Source organism: Chiloscyllium plagiosum, unplaced genomic scaffold (genome assembly GCF_037043375.1).
Source record: "Chiloscyllium plagiosum isolate Xiang-an unplaced genomic scaffold, Cpla_swu_hap1 HiC_scaffold_6, whole genome shotgun sequence".
NCBI classification, from domain to species: domain Eukaryota; kingdom Metazoa; phylum Chordata; class Chondrichthyes; order Orectolobiformes; family Hemiscylliidae; genus Chiloscyllium; species Chiloscyllium plagiosum.
In genome coordinates this window covers 95,111,696-95,132,099 of record NW_028270144.1, presented here as the reverse complement: position 1 = coordinate 95,132,099, position 20,404 = coordinate 95,111,696, and the positions used below count along the sequence as shown (strand labels likewise).

General features: G+C 41.1%; 1 protein-coding gene across 1 annotated transcript in view; it reads right to left on the bottom strand.

The window, feature by feature from the left end:
• Positions 1-20,404, bottom strand: part of pds5b (PDS5 cohesin associated factor B) — a 233,973-nt gene that overhangs the window by 192,084 nt on the left and 21,485 nt on the right. Inside the window, exon 2 of the mRNA XM_087988236.1 lies at positions 6,076-6,205. Within this exon, the coding sequence (XP_087844362.1) occupies positions 6,076-6,183 (108 nt within the window). The 5' untranslated portion in view covers positions 6,184-6,205. The remainder of the gene's footprint in view (positions 1-6,075; positions 6,206-20,404) is intronic.

The window sequence follows — 20,404 nt, the reverse complement described above, 5'->3', positions numbered from 1 at the left end:
TTAAATGTATGAGACAAGAGCTTTCAAAAAAGTTGATTGGAATAGACAATTCGAAGTAAAAGGACATCTGACAAGTGGGAGGCATTCAAGATTGTGATGAGGCAGAGTTCAGAGGCATTATGTTTTTGTTATAGTGAAGGGTAAGGCTGGTAAGATTAAAGAACAATGGATGAATAGAGATATGGAGGTTCTAGTCAAGAATAAAAAAAAGAGAATCTTAGATATAGACAACTTGGTTCAATTGAATCTGTTAATTAATAGATTAAAAAACAATTTTGGGCACATTCTTAAGAAAGAAATCAGGAAGGCAAAGAGGGGATATGAGACAGCATTGGCAGAGAAGGTTAAGGATAATCCAAAGAGATTCTATAAATACATTAAGACAAGAGGGTAACCAGAGACAAAGTGGGGCCCCAAAAGATCATGGAAGTCATATTTATGTTGAACCCAGAAGATGGGAAGAGATACTAAATGAATATTCTGTCAGTCTTTACTGTGGAGAAAGAAATGGAGTCCAGAGAATGGACAGAAACCCTCTGTTTGAAAAGGCTGCCCCCTTCGGTCCCTTTTATATCTTTTCCCGCTCACCCTAAACTTATGCCCTCTAGTTCTGGACTTCCCCCACCCCAGGGAATAGACTTTGTCTATTTATCCTATCCATGCCCCGAATGATTTTATAAACCTCTATAAATAGTCACCCCTCAGGCTCCAATGCTCTAGGGAAAATAGCCCTAGCCTATTCAACCTCTCCCTATAGCTCAAATCCTCCAACCCTGGCAGCATCCTTGTAAATCTTTTCTGAACTCTTTCAAGTTTCACAACATCCTTCCAATAGGAAGGAGACCAGAATTGCACACAATATTCCAACAGTGGCCTAACAAACATCCTATACAGCCACAACACGACCTCCCAACTCCTATACTCAATGCATGACCAAGAAGGGCAAGCATACCAAATGCCTTCGTCGCTATCCTATCTACCTGTGACTCCACTTTCAAGGAATTATGAGCCTGCACTCCAAGGTCTCTTTGTTCAGCAACACTCCCCAGGACCTTACCATTAAAAAGTGTATAAGGCCTGCTTTGATTTGCTTTTCCAAAATGCAGTGATGGAGGCTGGTACAATTACAGCATTTAAAAAGGCATCTAGATGGGTATATGAATAGGAAGGATTTAGAGGCCAAGTGCTGAAAAATGGGACGAGATAAGGTTAGGATATCTAGTCGGCATGGACGAGTTGAATGGAAGAAAGGGTCTGTTTCCGTGCTGTACATCTCTAAGACGCAGTTCTGGGTCCTCATTTGTTTCTCATTGAAATAAGTGATTTGGTTGAGAATATAGAAGGTATTAATAGTTACTTTGTGGAGGATAGTAGACAGTAAAAGGTTATCTCAGATTAGAAAGGGATTTTCACGACATGGGTCAGATGGGCTGTAAAATGGGACGAGATAAGGTTAGGATATCTAGTCGGCATGGACGAGTTGGATGGAAGAGTGTGTTCAACCTGGATAAATGCATTTTGGTACAACAAATAAAGGTGCGACTTATACAATTAATGATAGAGCCTTGGGCAGTGTTGTAGAACAGAGATACCTAGGGGTGCAGGTACACAATTGTTTGAAGTGTGCGTCACATGTAGATGGGGGGTTAACAAAGGCATTTGGCACATTTGCTTTCACTGCAAAAGTATGTTCAGAGTCATTATGTTACGTTAGAGTAAAAAGGTAGGGCTAGTAGGATTAGAGATCAATGAGTATATAAGTTAGGAAGTCATGTTGAGGTTGTACCGGACGTTTGTGAGGCCTCTTGTGGAATATTGTGCCCAGTCATAGGAAGGATATTATCAAGCTGGACAGGTTTCCGAAGATGTTTACCAGGATGTTGTCAGGCACGGAAGGTTTGACTTATAAAGAAGGTCTGGATAGGCTGGGGCTTTTTTAAAAAAAACTGCAGTGTAGGATTTTGAGAGGCAACCTGATAGAAGTTTATAAAATAATGAGGGGGATAGTTAAGAGTTAATGATAGTTGCCTTTTCCCGAAGATGGGGGATTTCAAGACTAGGGGACACATGCTAAGGTGAGAGGACAGATATATTAAAAAAAAAAGGCACAAGGGGCTTTTTTTTTAAAATACAGAGGGGAGTTTAGTGTTGGAATGAACTTCCTAAGAAAGTGGTGGATGTAGGTACAATTACAATGTTCAAAAGACACATGGATGGATACATGAATAGGAAAGGTTTAGAGGGATATGGGTAGAGAGAAGTCATGTGGGACTAGTTTAGTTTGGGATTATAATGCAGTGCAGACTGGTTGGACCAAATGGTCTGTTACAGCCAACTCTCAACAATCGATTGGCGTAAACTGTTCACAGGTGAAGGGGCATCTGATAAGCAGGAGGCCTTCAAAAGTATGTTCAGAGTCATTATGTTACATTAGAGTGAAAAGGTAGGGCTAGTAGGATTAGAGAACAATGGACAAATACAGATATGGAGGTTCTAGTCAAGAATAAAAAGAATCATATTAGATTGTAGATACATTTGAGCCAAGTTATCTCTAAGAATATTAAATCAGAAAATCTCAAGGTCTCGATAGAAATATTACATCAAAGAGGTGTTTCCAACACTGATTAAAAGCAACCTTGGCTTACTGAAATGCTGCCAAGAACAGTACTGGACATCAATAGGAGCCCAGGCACTGTCTCCAAATGACTGACCATCTGCCCTTTTCGCTCTCCCCACACTTTCCATGGAGTCCTTCACAGAGGCATACTCTAAACTCCCCTTCCCCAGAATCACCTGAGTGCAAAAGTGGAACTTGTCACAAGAGTGGGTGGGGGTGGGGGCAGGGTGGGAAAAGACAGGGGCCACGGGGTTGGATGGGTAAGGGAGTGGGGGTGGTGGTGGGGGGGGGGAGAAAAAGAGAGAAAAGGAGTGCACGTGGACAAGGGATGGGGTGGACAAGGGTGGGGGGTGGGGCAGGGGCTCGCTCACGGTTTGCTGCTGCCTAGTCTCCTGAATAGGGAAAGAACTTAGCAAGTGCAAGTGCTCGCTGTGTCAATTGCATTGAACTGAGGGGGGAAACGCGGGAGGCTTCAGCAATGCTGCAGATCCCTTACACACAAGGGTGTGTCTGCTCAGAAACAAACCTTGAGACAGAGAGGGGTAACAAGGCAGGCAGAGCAAGGAAAAAAAAAGGAAACTTCTGAAAACTCCAAGCCCTAGAGGAGAGGCATTGAATCAAATGAACCAAATAATTAATTTACTGAACAAAATACTGCCCACCCATCTTATTTGGATAATCAAGGTTCCTCTCAAGTTCAATCACATGGGATTCAGAGTGAACTTGCCAATTGAGTACAAACTTTGCTAATTGGCAGGAGTCTGTGATGTAGGGCTGTTTTTCAGAATGGTTATTAAGTTTATGGATGACACCAAAATTAGTGGTATCATTAAAAGTGAAGGTGGTTACCTAAGAGTACAAAGAGATCTTGATCAATTGAGTCAATGAGCTGAAGAGAGGCAAATAGAGTTTAAATTTGGATTAGTAGAGATATTCCATGTTGATAAAAACATACAAGGGCAGGATTTATGGTAATTAAAAAGGTAGGACCTTGGGTACTGTTGCACAGAGATACTTACTGGTTTCGGTACATAATTCTTTGAAGTTTGCATTACATATAGATAGGGTAGCTAAGGCGGCATTCAGCATGCTTGCCTTCATTGCTCAGATCACAGAGTACAGGAGTCGTGACATCATTGAGGTTATACAGGATGTTGATGAAGCCTCTTCTGGAGTACGGTCTTCAGATCTGGTTGCCCTGTTATCAGGAGGATATTATTAAGCTGGAGAGGGTTAGGTAAAGATGCCCCAGGATGTTGCCAGGAATGGAAGGTTGGAGTCATGGAGAGAGGCTACGACATTTTTCACTGGAGAGTTGGAGGTTGAGGAGAATCTTATAAAATGAGGGTTTGAGGTGGTGAATGGCAGGTGTCTTTTCTCTGGGGGCTTACAAGACTAGGGAGCATATTTTTAAGCAGAGAGGAGGAAGATTTTAAAAAGACATTAGAAACAATTTTTTTTAAAAACAGTGTGGCTCATGTATGGATTGAGCTTCCAGAGGAAATGATGGATACGGATACAGTTAAAACATTTAAAATAGACATTTTGACAAATACATGAACCAGTTGTTTTTGGAGGGATATGGCTAAGCATAGTCGGGTGGGATTAACTTAGTTTAGGGTTTATAGTTAGCATGGACTAATTGGACCAAAGGGTCTCTGTCCGTGCTATATGACTCCATGACTCTCTATGACGGAGTCAAAAAGCACCCGAACAGGAAGAAAGAGATCTCGTATAACAGAGGCACAGTGGGAATGACTGATTACTTATAGTCTCAAATTTGTGCAGGAAAAATGAGAATGTTTGGAAATTTGTTCAATCATGTTTGCTGCCTGGCTTCTTAATGAAATGTCCCTATTTGAAAGATCCACTGCCTGAACTATGTTCATATTGTTTTGGCCAAAAAATGTTTGAAAAAGGTAAGCTTTGTCCACCTGTTGTTTTCTTTTCTGTTTCTGTGTAGGCCTTTTCCTTATATTAAAAAAAAAATCAGTTTTCACAGGAGTCATCAACAACACTCTTTTACCAACCATTTTTATTCGAAGTTCCAGGAATACAGCAGATCATACAAGTTTCGTCTTGAGATTCAATATTCTCATGCTTTGTTGCAAAAATCCAGCAACTTCTTTAAATATACAAGTAGCAACCTCAATTCAGTAGCAATGATAAGTTATCTTCGTTGAATATTGTAAACTGCTCCCTGCAGTCCTCATCCTCTGCCTCACTCTCCTTAAAGTTACTCCTTAAAACCAATTTATTTAACAACACTTTTGGCATGCTCACCTATTATCTCTTGTAACTCTTTAATAATCCCCTTGCGAACACCTTAGGGTGTTTCATTACTTTTTTTAAAGTAATGATGCTATACGTGCTCATGATTGACATTTTGTACTTCATAGAATCTTGAAACCATTATATGAAAATCTACTTAACCATTGCTTTCACTAAAGAGAGAGTTTAGACTAGTTGTCTTCAGGCCTCTGAAACCTTAACATAGAGTCAGTCTGTCAAAAGGGAGAAACATGGAATGGACTTCTTACTATACAATAAATTAAAGAATTAAAAATTATGCTGTAAATAGAAAAGACAGTCCAGGACACCAATTTATCAAATAAAGTCAAATCTTTCATAATTTCAGTAAACATTATTTTAACTGACACTCTTGATAAACCAGCAAAAATTAAATCTGAAATACTTTTACTAACTAAACTAGCCCCAGCTGCATGCGTTTGGCCCATATCCCTCCAAATCTTCCCTATTCTTGTACTTATCCATTTGTCTTTTAAATGTTCTAACTGTACCTGCATCCACCACTTCCTCTCGCAGTTCATTCCACAGACTGTGTAAAAAAAAAAGTCGCATGTCCTTTTAAAAAGAAACCCTTGCTCCTCTCACCTTAAAAATATGCCCCTTAGGGAAAAGGCCCTTGCTATTCACCTTATCTATGCCCTTCATAATTTTATAAACCTCAGGAAGAACACCTCTCAACCTCCTGCACTCCAAAGAAAGAAGTTCCAGCCTTAATCACCCAGTCTACCGGTGATATAAATGTCAAAGCACTCACCCAGTCTACCGGTGATATAAATGTCAAAGCACTCCCTACCTGAACACTAGGTTTTCAGTTCTAAAACAGTACCCAGAGCCCTACCATTAAGTGTTCAAGTCCTGACTGAGTTTAACCAAAATTGCTTACCTCACATTTATCCAAATTAAACTCCAATTGCCACTCCTCAGCCCACTAACCCAATTGATCAAGATCTCAAACTAATCCTCAGCCTCCCCAAATCCATTCCACTCCACTCCCAAAAAAATCCAAATGGACACAAACATTTCTTTGTCAGCTTGGAATGCTTTTTAAAGGATCTTCCAAGATAAAACTTCCTTGTGGAAGTTATCACTTGAACAATCACAATGATTTACAGTTGTCTGAAACATAAGAATTTAATATAATTACAAACCTTTAATCTTCGAACCATTTCCTCCTTTGATATTTTATCAGAGATCTCTTTCACTCCAGGTGGATATGTAATTTTTCCATCATTGGCCTTTGGCTTGGCATGAGCCATGGTTATAGATCAAGTTTCCTCCCTTTAAAAAAAAGAGAAAGAATTAAGTCAACGTATAGACTTTCCTGTTAAAGAGAGATTTTTATTATGCCCAGCATAGTAAAAGCCATTTGCACTCATCTATCAACAGTGATTGAAATAACCGTTACGACTGCATCTTGAATTCGTTTAACCTGAAGGCAAAGGGATCTGGGTTAGTGCTGTAAAGGTTTTTTGTTTTAGAAAAAGGTCAGAAAGTCAAAGGGAAGGTCAATCCGGTACATTCATTTAAATGCATCAATTCCAGGAATACATATAGCTGTAGTTAAGTGCTGAGCCGATTCTGTTGTGGCAATAGAATAAAATATGTTTATACCTTGGAGTTTACAAAGAAACAAAAAGTGAAGCCATTAGTTTTGTTTTAATTTCACTTCAGAAATAAAGTTTGGCAAACAAAGGAAAAAGGTCTAAGAGAGAAGTTCACTTCAGAAAAAGTGGTACCATAACAGTGTGTAGTTCAAGTTTGTGAAGTTTGCAAGTCAATGTTTGGAAATTTTTGTGTTGCAAAAAAAAACTGAAAAAGATTCAGTCATCAGAAGTGAAAGATTCATGCCATCAGACTCAAAGGAATCACAAAATTTCAGTTAAAATAGAAATAGGAGTACTTCTCTCTGGATTGAAGTTTCATATTTAGGACTTGTGACACATGACAAACCAACCAGTCAGTCAATTGTTATTATGAGAACATCTGAAGCTTCATGGGAAAATGTTTTAGCGACTTACCAGCCTGTTAATTAACTAACGAAAATTAAAACATGATCTATCAACATAGGATTTTGTCATCAAGGTCATAATAGCACAGCTCAGTTCAACACAAATATTCAGCTAAACTGTGCTTGGATTTCATGTACCAAAATGAAACAAAATCATGGTCGCAGCATCAATGTTTAGAATCAGGGGCACATCTTCCAAAGTTGAGCTCACCAATGTCACAAAAGGAGAGTAATAATGAAAATTACACGAGTAACCATTCAGAGTTGATAACTACATTTTATTGTATTCTATCCCCATCCTCACCAAGGCTTTAATGTTAGGAAAGTGAGGAAGTGAGTTACTGATCACAGGGTTTTGAGCTCTTGCAGTCAGCCACAGTATTTATATGACAAAGTCAGTTCAGTTTCTGGTGAACCCTCCTGGATGTTGACAGTGGTGGAATACAGTGATGATAATGCCATTGAAATCTCAAGAGGCAATGTTGGAAACTGTAATTGTTGGCACTTATGTGGCAGAAATATTATTGGTAACTTGTCAGCCCATTTGAACATGGACTGCTCCAGTATCTGAAGAGTTGCGAATGGGGCGGAACCTTGTGCAATCAGTGAACATCCCTAATTCTGACTTAATGATGGAGGGAAAGTCTTGATTAAGCAGCTGAACATGATTGGGCCGAGGGCACTACCCCGAGGGACACGTGACGAGATGCCCTGTAGCGGAGAGGACTAATCTTCTACAAACATCTTGTGTGCCAGATATGAATTAAACAGAATAGCAAAATTGGAGTCAAAAAAGTTAGTCTTTACCACACCATGATTACAAAGTTAAAGTACACAGTCGTCTAATAGCCCTCAGCTCAATAGCCTTCCGATCTTTCCCATTGTTTCTTCCAATCAGGGTGTATGGTTTCAGTTCCCTCTAACCAATCTTTCATTATTTAATCTTGGCTATTTAGTTACAGTATGGTAACTTCTTTTAGGGGCTTTCCCAATGTTGCTTCTCCAGCCACCATTCCTGCAGAAAATTCTGAACGCCTCTAAATTCCGAGAGCCTTCCTCCAACCATACTTTTCCCATCAATCCCAACCCAGTTTGAGAGAACACCGCATAGTAGCTTCTTCTTTCTCTAAATCCATTTGGTTTGCCATTTGTTTATTTTTGCACAGGCAATTCTCAAGTGCACTCCTGAGAATCACATCCATTACTGTAGACAAATCAATTTAAATTTAAGACATTATGGTGCTCATCATGCATCCACGTGGGTACCACAATAGTTAGTGATGAGGTGTATAAAATGTTGTCATCTGCAAAACAACATGGAGTCATTACATAGCTTGACTCCAGATAGGTCTGGATTTTGAAAAGCAATAGTATCAGATCTCTGACAACAGTTGCACTAATATCATGAAGCTGCTGCAAAATTGTCAAGAGGTTTCTTGGACATTCAAATCTTGGAACAGCAACTGAGAGTCTCATGATCAATTCAGAGCAATACTTTAGTCAAGTTAATGAAAGCTGGAATTGGTAGGTTTTTTTCATCCCCGCAACATATATTTGCATTTCCTTGCTCACAAACACCATGTAGAGGTTCCTCTGGCAAGATTTCCTCAGCCATAGAAAATGGATGAATCAGGCAATGTGTCAAGATTGTTCTTTCTCAGAGTAAGAGGAAAATACCTTGACTAAGAAATCATGCTGTGGAAACTGTCACTTTCCTGGGGTTCAGTCAGGGAGCATATAGGGGAAGAAAAAAAGCGAAAGCAAGCAAGCGAGAGTGCACAAGAGAGAGAAAGATTCTACTTCAGCCGTAGTCTGACTGATTGAGAGTTCAAGAGTCAACCTCACTGCCCACCTATGCCCCTCACCATGTGAAAGAGGATTATCATGTCAACATAACTTCTTTAGTCACACAGCTTCTGAAAAAGCACACACTCTTAACAGGTTTTTGTCAAACTGTTGCATTGTGATTCGGTTTGGTCCAGGTGAGCTATTATTGCAGGGTAAACAAGTTTTATGGTGGCAATGAAACATTTGAATAAGCAATATGCTAGGAACTAATGTCTGAATATATTACAGGAGTAAAACAAAGCAGTGAGCAACATTCTGGATGCTCAAGAGGCTTATCTGCAGCATAATCAGAGTAATGGCACAAACTTTATAGTGATGACGGTCTAAAAAGGAAACCAAAAATATGCAATCTCTACACAGAATATGAAAATGAATTTCTGTTCACAACAGTACAAGTTAGGAGTGTTTGCTTTTCTGTCATGAAAATATGTTGAGTTTTAAAAAAAGGGGAATTTTAAAAAGGACACCACATAAATATATAGTCAGTCAGTCAATTCAGGGATATAGTTTCCCGATTGAACAGCATGCTTCATATAATTAAAAAAAGTTGGTGAACTGAAGACAGTTTTAAAAAGCTGTGTATTTTTTCCCCACCTAAACCAGCAACATCAACAACAACAAAAACTTGCAAGATCTGCCCTGAAATCATAATTCTCTTTTGTCATTTTTGGCAAAACACAAATCACTCAGATGGCAAAGTAATTAAAGCAATGACTATGGCCTATATCATTACTCAGAATTTAAGAAAAAAGAAATAACAACAACAATCCAGAGAATATCACATGGATGCTTCTAAGGCCACAAGACAAGTGGTACCTCTGTTTAACACCACCTTTGAGAAAACTACATCAGAACGTGAAGGATTGTGAATACATCTCACTGCAGTTCATGAACCCATCCATGTGACCAACACAACCCAGCTGACTGTCCTGAGTTGTTGTTGTGCACAAAATGAACAAATGAAGAGGATCTTCTCAGAATAAGGGGTAAGGATGTCTACAGTAAATTTTAAAAAAGGGCACAGGCCTCAAAACCAAGAACTAATTGCTGGTGCCTACAAAATATTCAAAAATCAAAATTGCAACATGTGCAATTCCTCAAATACTGAAGGAGTCCATGTCCAAATACAGCAAGACTGACAACATTCAGGTAGGAGGAAGTGAGGACTGCAGATGCTGGAGATCAGAGCTGAAAAACGGGTTGCTGGAAAAACGCAGGTCCTGAAGAAGGGCTAATGCCCGAAACGTCGAATCTCCTGCTCCTTGGATGCTGCCTGACCTGCTACACTTTCCCAGCAACACATTTTTCAGCAACATTCAGCTATGGGCTGACAAGTAACATTCACACCATACAAATCTCCAATAAGACGCAAATCTAATCACCACCCCTTGACATTCTATGGTGTTACCATCACTGACACCCCCACTAACAACATCCTAAGGATTACCATTGACCAAAAATTCAACTACACAGTATTACGTCAGCCAAGTACTGTGGCTACAAGAGCAGGTCAGAGGCTAGGAATTGCAACGAATAACTCATGTCCTGACTTCCCAAAATGTTTGTCCACCATCTAAAGGCAGAAGTCAGGAGTGTGACAGAAAACTTACTTGTCTGCGTGAATACAGACCAAAACACCACAAGAAGCAGGCCTCAGTCCGGGAGAAAACAATTTACTTCACTGGTAGCATATCCACAAACTTAAATTGTCACTTCGCCAACAACTGCAATTTGCACCATAATAAACTGCAGAAATTCACAGACTCAAGACAGCACCTTCAAAACCACAACCACCACCAGCTCGAAGAGCAAGAGCAGCAGATAATTGGGAATGCCATCACCACCTGAAAATTCCCTCCAAGCTATTTGACATCCAGACATGGAAGTAGATCTGTTCCTTGTCACTCAGCTAAATCAGGAACTCCCTTTCTAATGGCATACCTACCCCCAAATGGACTGCAGTAGATCCTCCCACTTCCTCCAGACCAAAGGGGTGGCCATGGGCACCCGTATGGGCCCCAGCTATGCCGGTCTCTTTGTTGGCTACGTAGAACAGTCCATCTTCCGTAATTATACCGGCACCACTCTCCCCACCTCTTCCTCCGCTACGTTGATGACTGCATTGGCACCACCTCGTGTTCCCGTGAAGAGGTTGAGCAATTCATCAACTTCAACACATTCCACCCTGACCTTAAAATTTACCTGGACCATCTCTGACACCTCTCTCCCCTTCCTGGACCTCTCCAATGACGACCGACTTGACACCGACCTTTTTTTTTTTTTTTACAAGCCCACCGACTCCCACAGCTACCTGGATGACACTTCTTCCCACCCTACCTCCTGCAAAAATGCCATCCCATATTCCCAATTCCTCTGCCTCTGCCGTATTTCCTCCCAGGAGGACCAGTTCCACCACAGAACACACCAGATGGCCTTCTTCTTTAGAGACCGCAATTTCCCTTCCCACGTGGTTAAAGATGCCCTCCAACACATCTCGTCCACATCCCGCACCTGCGCCCTCAAAAACCACCCCTCCAACTGTAACAAGGACAGAACCCCACCCCCCCCCACCCCCAGTGCTCACCTTCCACCCTACCAACCTTCGCATAAACCAAATATCTGACATTTCCGCCACCTCCAAACAGACCCCACTACCAAGGATATATTTCCCTCCCCACCCCTTTCTGCCTTCCGCAAAGACCGTTCCCTCAGTGACTACCTGGTCAGATCCACGCTCCCCTAACAACCCACCCTCCTGTCCTGGCACCTTCCCCTGCCACCGTAGGAATTGCAAAACCTGCGCCCACACCTCCTCCCTCACTTCCATCCAAGGCCCCAAAAGGAGCCTTCCACATCCAAAGTTTTACCTGCACATCCACCAATATCATTTATTGTATCCGTTGTTCCCGATGCGGTATCCTCTTCATTGCTAGGAGGCGTCCCGTCTCCCCAGAGCGCTTTAGAGAACATCTCTGGGACATCCGCACCAATCAACCACACCGCCCTGTGGCCCAACATTTCAACTCCCCCTCCCATTCTGCCAAGGACATGCAGGTCCTGGGCCTCCTTCACCGCCGTTCCCTCACCACCCAACGCCTGGAGGAACAACGCCTCATCTTCTGCCTCGGAACGCTTCAACCCCAGGGCATCAATGTGGACTTCACCAGTTTCCACATTTCCCCTTTCCCCCACCTCACCCCAGTTCCAAACTTCTAGCTCAGCACCATCCCCATGACTTGTCCTACCTGCCTATCTTCCTTTCCACCTTTCCACCTATCCACTCCACCTTCCTCTCTGACCTATCATCTTCATCCTCACCCCCACTCACCTATTGTACTCTATGCTACTTTCTCCCCACCCTCATTTATCTCTCCACCCTTCAGGCACTCTGCCTCTTTCCTGATGAAGGGCTTTTGCCGGAAACGTTGATTTTCCCTGCTCCTCGAATGCCGCCTGAACCGCTGTGCTTTTCCAGCACCACTAATCCAGAATCTGGTTTCCAGCATCTGCAGTCATTGTTTTTACCCCTTTGCAGCAGATCAAGAATGCTGCTGATCATCCCTTCAAGTAGGGATAGCCAATTCTGTGATGCCCATGCCCTGCGTATGAATTAAGAAAAAAGGTTCCCATCACAACTGACGGCAACCTCTGTGCTTGAAATAAATGCAGGCTTTGTTGCATTTCACGGAAATGATCCTGATTTCCCACTTTTCTTGCACCCACCTCTCAAGGGAAGACCCTACAAAGATCTATAGGTCTGATGTCCAGAATCGTCACTGCACTTAAAAAAGGTATGAAGTGTGCACTGAGGAGACAAGCAATGTAGGATTGCTTGATGTCTCCCTTACAAAATACAAGGTCAAAACTGAATAAGCGGAGTTGTGAAGTGCAGTGACAAAACAAACGCTTAATGCTCAGGATCAGTCTTGTACATATATTCAAATTGAAACTGGGACTGCATCCTCCCAAAAAAAAATCTACAATATTTTGAGTTTGTAGGAAATACTGGAAATAAAAAGAAGAAAAATTGTTCCATCCAGAAAACAATCGTGCCCACGAGGATAGAGAAATTCACAGTTGATTTCAGGAATTAGGAGGTGACGGAGCAAACCATAGTTGTTTTAAATCAAATCAATCCATTCAAGTAGACATTGATGGGTTGGCTACAAAGTTCTTAAAGACTTTGATTTACAAAGCACTGGAGTTGATATGTGGATGATTACTGTGCAACATGATATTGAGCTGAAGGTCAGATCAAGGGCCAGTGATTTTATTTTAAGATCTGTAAACAAAAAAAAAATACCCACTCCTATTCTCCTATGCTTTTGAAGTGAAAGCTGACATTGACTATGTATAATCAAGTCCAATGTCACATCAGTCTCAGATATTCATTTGATGCACTGTATACAACTAGCAAAGTACAATCCAGATAACAATTTTGATAACCAGAAGGATGCAGTTGTCGGTCCTGATTCTCCTGTGGTTCACTTCACGTCAAGCTAATCTAGACCACCGCAGTATATCAGTACAAGGCAGTGTGTAAATTCCCCGTACAGGTAGTTCTGCTATAACATATTTTTCGTTAATAAGAATTAGCTGAAACACGATTGGGTGAATAGGGAATGCCTTTTCTAAAAATGCAACCTCTTAAAAAAGGTGCATGTTGGCTAGAATGCAATTATATCACCAAGTGTTTGCTTATTGCGTGATTTTTGTAGAGCATGAGGTAGCAAGGAATGCAACTACTACATAATAGCAGAAATGCCTGTAGTCTTACACTATCTTCCTGCTGCACTTCCTGTAAAGGAGGACAGTGCCTAACTGTCTCGAATGTGTTAGCTTGTCAAATTTTAATAGGTTCACTTTGAGAACCATGTGGCTCTCCTTCTACCTCACTCTATCGTCAGTCATCTTCCACAATGTTTACCATGACATACTTGTACCTCTTTATGATAATACTGTATGAACATGTTCGTGACATAACCCATTTATCAGTTAAATCACTGTTCTAACATTCCTAATTACTTTGTACAGATAACTGAATTTCACTTTGAGGACACAGGCAATGTTTCATATCGGAGGTGAAATATTCCAGTTGTTGAATATTCATTTACCCATGCTTTCATTCTCACCTGTGAAACTTCCAAATGGTCTTGTGCTACCTTACCTGCTCCCAAGAGAGAGTCAGTCTTTCCAGAAAGACATGTCATCCAACATGGAGGATTCATCCTCTTGATTCAAGTACTTCACCCTAAAACAAATTTTAATGGACCTCTAATCTCATGACCAGCAATCAAATCAAATAGGTTCAACCAATAAGTATGTGTAGGCCATCTCTGGCAGCAAATAGTAAGAAATGTAACCTAAATTTGTCAAAGTCCAGTGGGTATTCATGATAGTGTGCCTTAAAATCATGATTTTCAGAATTATGGTATCTCTCCAAAGCTCCATGTCCACAAACGATATTTAATTGACTTCAAATGTTTTATACCCAAAATGCTAACAATTTTCAGGAGAACTTTAGACAAAGTTAGAAACCAAATCAAACTGTCTCAATTGGGACCCCATACCAACTTAAAATAAAGCTGTTAAACATTTCCCCTACTAAATCAAACTCTAATTATCCTTAGAAAAAAAAAGACAACAGCTTCTGGGAATCAGTTGGTCATACCCAGAATTAAAGTATACACTGCATGACCTTCTTTCATTTTCAGTCATGGCTCTACACAAATCAGGTAACGCTTGAGTGAATGGTTCTTTTAAAAAAAACTGGGTACATGTATTAAAAAGATGCCAGAGGTCTTATCACTTTAAAAAGTCATGAAAAAGTTTTATAGAAGTGCACTTTGTCTTTACAAAGTCTTAAGTTATACAACTGCCTGTTCATATGTGCCTGCATTTCTCATATTCCTACATGATCTACCACTGTAATTTCATGGTGCTACTTGCAATGGCTTATGATACTTAGGCAGTACCATGATTTGATGAACAACCTATTCTCCAACTATATTTCTGTGAGGATGTCCATTTCGAACAAAACATCAGTCTGGAATTCTTTCAGCCTCAGCTTCAGTGTGAGCGGAGTTAACTTGTTTAACTCTGATTCTGCTTCATGAGCCTTAATTAAATTACATGCTAAATACTGGTTTTCAACTTTCCTCATTCCTAATTAGAGTTTCAGTGATGCTCACATCAGCTTGCAGTAATACTATAAACTCTGGTGATAAACGTTCAGCCATTACTTTGGTCACTACATTAAGAAATAATAGCCATACCCAGCTCTGGCAGTATCAGTGGAGAGAAATCAAAGTTAACATTTCAGGTCCAGAGACCCTTCCTCAGAATCTGGGATGGGGGTGGTGCTTGCTGGCTCTGAAACAATACCTTTGCCTTCTCTCCACCACCGCTGCCAGGCCTTGCTGAATTTTATCTCAGTTGATATTTCTGATTTCCAGCATCCACAGCTCTTCAATTGGTTTCCCACACCATCACCCTCACAATTATTCTCTTGAGCATCAACTGGACTTTCCAGGATTCTAGGCAAGCCTATGATTTTGACTCCTGCTAAAAATCAAAAGAATGGAATCAACTCTGTCTCCAAGTAATTTCTGAACTACCTCAAGTACCACGACTTCAGAGAAGTCCTACATCCAATTTGGTTGTGTTGCTTGGAGCTCTCCTGTGACTTCCATGTATCAGTATCAATCTTCAAAAACAGAAAATGCATTGTTTACTGGTTCTGTCAGTGACTAGTAAGTTTAAGAGAAGAAACCATTAGTGACACTGACATTAGTTACACTGGACGAGCTTGGTGAGCGAGACTTTCTGGCATGCTGCTTTTCAGCACTGAAGCCAGAGGCCTATTCACCATATTGTTATGACTGTCAATGTTTAGTACTTCAACTATTTGCTCTTAAAATGGACAAATATCAAAAGTAAAACTGGTTGAGTCAAATGGTCCAATTCCAATTGTACAATTCAATGCAAGAATGAGGCCTTCTCCAGCAACTGCTTGAGCCTCACTCCCAAGATGAACCAGCTACAATTGATTGCTTTATCCCCCATGAAACCAAAGGAAAAAGGCACCCACTTGTGGTGCAGAGGTGTGTCTTACTCTTGGATCAGGAGACCCGGATTCAAATTTTACACCTGTGGCGCAGGTGGGATAACATGTGAACAAGTTGATTAGAAAAATAGGTTGTTTAAAAATTAAACCAAACAACTTCTGTGGTGCAGTAGTAGGTGTCCCTGGGCCAGAAGCCTGGGGTTCAGTCCCACCTGCTCCAGACCTGTCAGATATGCAACTCCATCCCCCAGTCTTGACTTCTTAACTCTTAGTCTAATTGCTTAGCAAAACAACGTTAAACTGATAAAAGGTGGCTCTTGAGGAACACTGATAGTTCCTTAGTTCTGAATCACATCCCACCTGCTCCAGAGGTGTGTAATAACATCTTTGAACAGGTGATCAGAAAGGATCTTAAACCAAAAAATCAGTCACCCAACATCATGGTCGAGTTGCACTGAGATATGTCAGATCAGAGTTAGTATTCGTAGTGACATAAAATTCTGGTGTTGTTGATGGCTGCCACATTTGTATTATTCAAAACAGTAAGCCATATAGCACATTTTATCTATGAGAAATTGAGGCTTGTATTGTACGATTGTATGATAGCAACATTCAATGCTGCTGTTTTGGGCAGACATCAGTGACAAACAGTTCATGTGAAAAATGAAGCCAATTCCCTCATGTTGGTCTCTTAACTATATTACAATCGATCCAGTGTGGGAATTATTTTCTTTCAAGACTCTGTCTGCCTTCAGTGTTGGCACTATTAAACCTGGCTGGTGGTCAATGCTGATGTCCTACATGCTATACATTATGAACTTCCCTCAAATGCTTCTTCCCATTTCATTCAACACAGATGACCACTGATCCATCACTAGTGTAGTGACGATACACGAAGCTAGGGGCTCATGATTGGGTGGAACTCAGCTGACAAAATGTAAAAATAAAAGCAAACAAGTATTCAAGCCATGAGCTCTCCAGATTGCAATATACATTTACCCAAGCTTGAAATCCAGCATTGGGGGGCATAGTGGCTCAGTGGTTAGCACTGTAGCCTCACAGCACCAGGATTCCAGGTTCAATTCCAGCCTCGGGAGACTCTCACATGTGGAGTTTGCACATCCTCCCATTGTCTGCGTGGGTTTCCTCTGGGTTCTCCGGTTTCCTCCCACAGTCCAAAGATGTGCAGGTCAGGTGAATTGGCCATGATAAATTGCCCATAGTGTTAGGTGCATTAGTCAGTGAGAAATAGGTCTGGGTGGGTTGCTCTTTGGAGGGTCGGTGTGGACTGGTTGGGCCGAAGAGCCTGGTTCCACACTGTAGGGAATCCAATCTAATCTAGAGTCAGATATACAGCATGGAAAAACAGACCCTTCGGTCCAACTTGTCCATACCAACCAGATATCCCAACCCAATCTAATCCCACCTGCTAGCACCGGGCCCATATCCCTCCAAACCCTTCATATTCATATACCCATCCAAATGCCTCTTAAATGTTGCAATTGTACCAGCCTCCATCACTTCCTCTGGCAGCTCATTCCATACATGTACCACCCTCAGTGAAAAGGTTGCCCCTTGGGTCTCTTTTAGATCTTTCTCTTCTCACCCCAAACTTATCCCCTCTAGTTCTGGACTTCCCGACCCCAGGGAAAAGACTTTGTCTATTTATCCTATCCATGCCCCTCAAATTTTGTAAACCTCTATAAGATCACCCCTCAGCCTCAGACCCTCCAGGGAAAACAACCCCAGCCTATTCAGCCTCTCCCTACAGCTCAAATCCTCCAACCCTGGCAACATCCATGTAGATCTTTTCTGAACCCTTTCACGTTTCACAACATTCTTCCGATAGGAAGGAGACCAGAATTGCACACAATATTCCGGTGGCCTTATCAATGTCCTGTCCAGCCGCAACATGATGTCCCACCTCCTGTACTCAATACTCTGACCAATAAAAAAGCATACCAAACGCCTTCTTCGCTATCCTATCTACCTGCGACTCCACTTTCAAGGAGCTATGAATCTGCACTCCAAGTTCTCTTTGTTCAGCAACACTCCCTAGGACCTTACCATTAAGTGTATAAGTCCTGCTAAGATTTGCTTTCCCACATACAGCACCTCACATTTATTTAAATTAAACTCCATCTGGTCCAGATCCTGTTGTAATCGGAGGTAACCCTCTTCACTGTCCACTACTCCTCCAATTTTGGTGTCATCTGCAAACTTACTAACTGTACCTCTTATGCTCGCATCCAAATCATTTATGTAAATGACAAAAAGTAGAGGGCCCAGCACCAATCCTTGTGGCACTCCACTGGACACAGGCCTCCAGTCTGGAAAAACAACTCTCCACCACCACCCTCTGTCTTCTACCTTTGAGCCAGTTCTGTATCCAAATGGCTAGTTCTCCATTTATTCCATGAGATCTAACCTTGCTAATCAGTCTCCCATGGGGAACCTTGTCAAACACCTTACTGAAGTCTATATAGATCACATCTACTGCTCTGCCCTCATCAATCTTCTTTGCTACTTCTTCAAAAAAGCTCAATGAAGTTTGTGAGACACGATTTCCCACGCACAAAGCCATGTTGACTATCCCGAATCAGTCCTTGCCTTTCCAAATACATGTACACCCTGTCCCTCAGGATTCCCTCCAACAACTTGCCCACCTCCAAGGTCAGGCTCGCTGGTCTATAGTTCCCTGGCTCGTCTTTACTGCCCTTCTTAAACAGTGGCACCACAATTGCCAACCTCCAGTCTTCCGGCACCTCACCTGTGACTATCAATGATACAAATAGCTCAGCAAGAGGCCCAGTAATCACTGCTCTAGCTTCCCACAGAGGTCTAGAGTACACCTGATCAGGTCCTGGGGATTTATCCACCTTTTAACAGTTTCCAGACATCCAGCACTTCCTCCTCTGTATTATAGACATTTTTCAAGATGTCACCATCTATTTCCCTACAGTCTATATCTTCCATATCCTTTTCCACAGTAAATACTGATGCAAAATACTCATTTAGTATCTCCCCCATTTTCTGTGGCTCCACACAAAGGCCGCCTTGCTGATCTTGGAGGGGCCCTATTCTCTCCGTAGTTACCCTTTTGTCCTTAACATATTTGTAAAAACCCTTTGGATTGTCCTTAACTCTATTTGCCAAAGCTATCTCACGTCCCCTTTTTTCACCTCCTGATTTCCCTCTTCAGTATACTCCTACTTTTTTGATACTCTAAGGATTCACTCGATCTATCCTATCTATACCTGACATATGCTTCTTCCTGTTTCTTAACCAAACCCTCAATTTCTTTAGTCATCCAGCATTCCCTTTCACCCTAACAGGAATATACTTTCTCTGGATTCTAATTATCTAATTTCTCAAGGCTTCCCATTTTCCAGCTGTTCCTTTACCTGCGAACATCTGCTCCCACCAATCAGCTTTTGAAACATTTTAATACCATCAAAATTTAATTCTTAAATTAATAAAATTTGTTTACAAGGTTTACATCATAAATGGAATGAATTGCTAATCCTCAACTGTACGATGTTAGTACACTCAACTCAGATTTTAAAAAAAGGTATGGGCTCAAGTCCTATTGAGATTCCAATCCAAAGACCATAAGTTTGGACAATGCTACAAATGCAACGTGGAAGAGCACAGTGCTGTTACATGTGTCGCCCTTCAAGATGGAGTTGTGGTTTTTGCCAACATTACGATATATTTGAAAAGCACAACATTCCAGTCAGTCATTCTTCTCAACTTATACAGCGGCAAGAAAAAAAACTAACTGCACATTCACTTAATTGGGTTTTACAGAACATCACTTGTGCAGAATGGCTGCAACAAAGACTTAGTTGACAAAATTAGTACTCTATAAAGGAGGTACACAGCACTGTAGATGCCAAGTGCCTTTTTGGTTATGCCACGTATCCTGTATTTATCTTAATCTTAATGAAGCTAATACAAATTACTGTTGACCAACAAGAGCAAAACATCCAATTATCACTTTTTCTAGTTAAGCAACAAAATCAAGTTAACATTTTAGCTCCTTAAATAATAGAAATGATCTTGAACCATTTCCATCCCTTTCACGTCAAAGAAGCAAATGAGCAGCAGTGAAAAAACTGGGGGAAGATTTCAAAGACAGACAAACCCAATGTCAAAGGTGCAAAATCGATTGGAAAAGCAAGTAAAATCAGAGACATGTTTGTACAGAATGCAAAGCCTAAAATTAAAACAAGCACCGATATTTCCCACAAACTGTAAACATAATGGCCTTCTTGCATTACCGACCAAAAAGTGGTTAAAATGCTTTCAGAAAATTAGTTCTGATCTTTAGCTTCGGTTTAGGTAAAGTAAATCTAGATGTAGGTTTGATCCCATCATCTAATTTCAGACGGGCTGGGCAGTTCAATAGGGTAGTTATGAACAAGCATTTACAATTGTTTTAGTCTTTGTGAAAAATATGCCTTGAAAATTTAACACATCTAGGAAATCTCTTTTACATGGATTTAAGATTATATGCTCACTCTATTTACAATCAATAGATATCAACAATTTG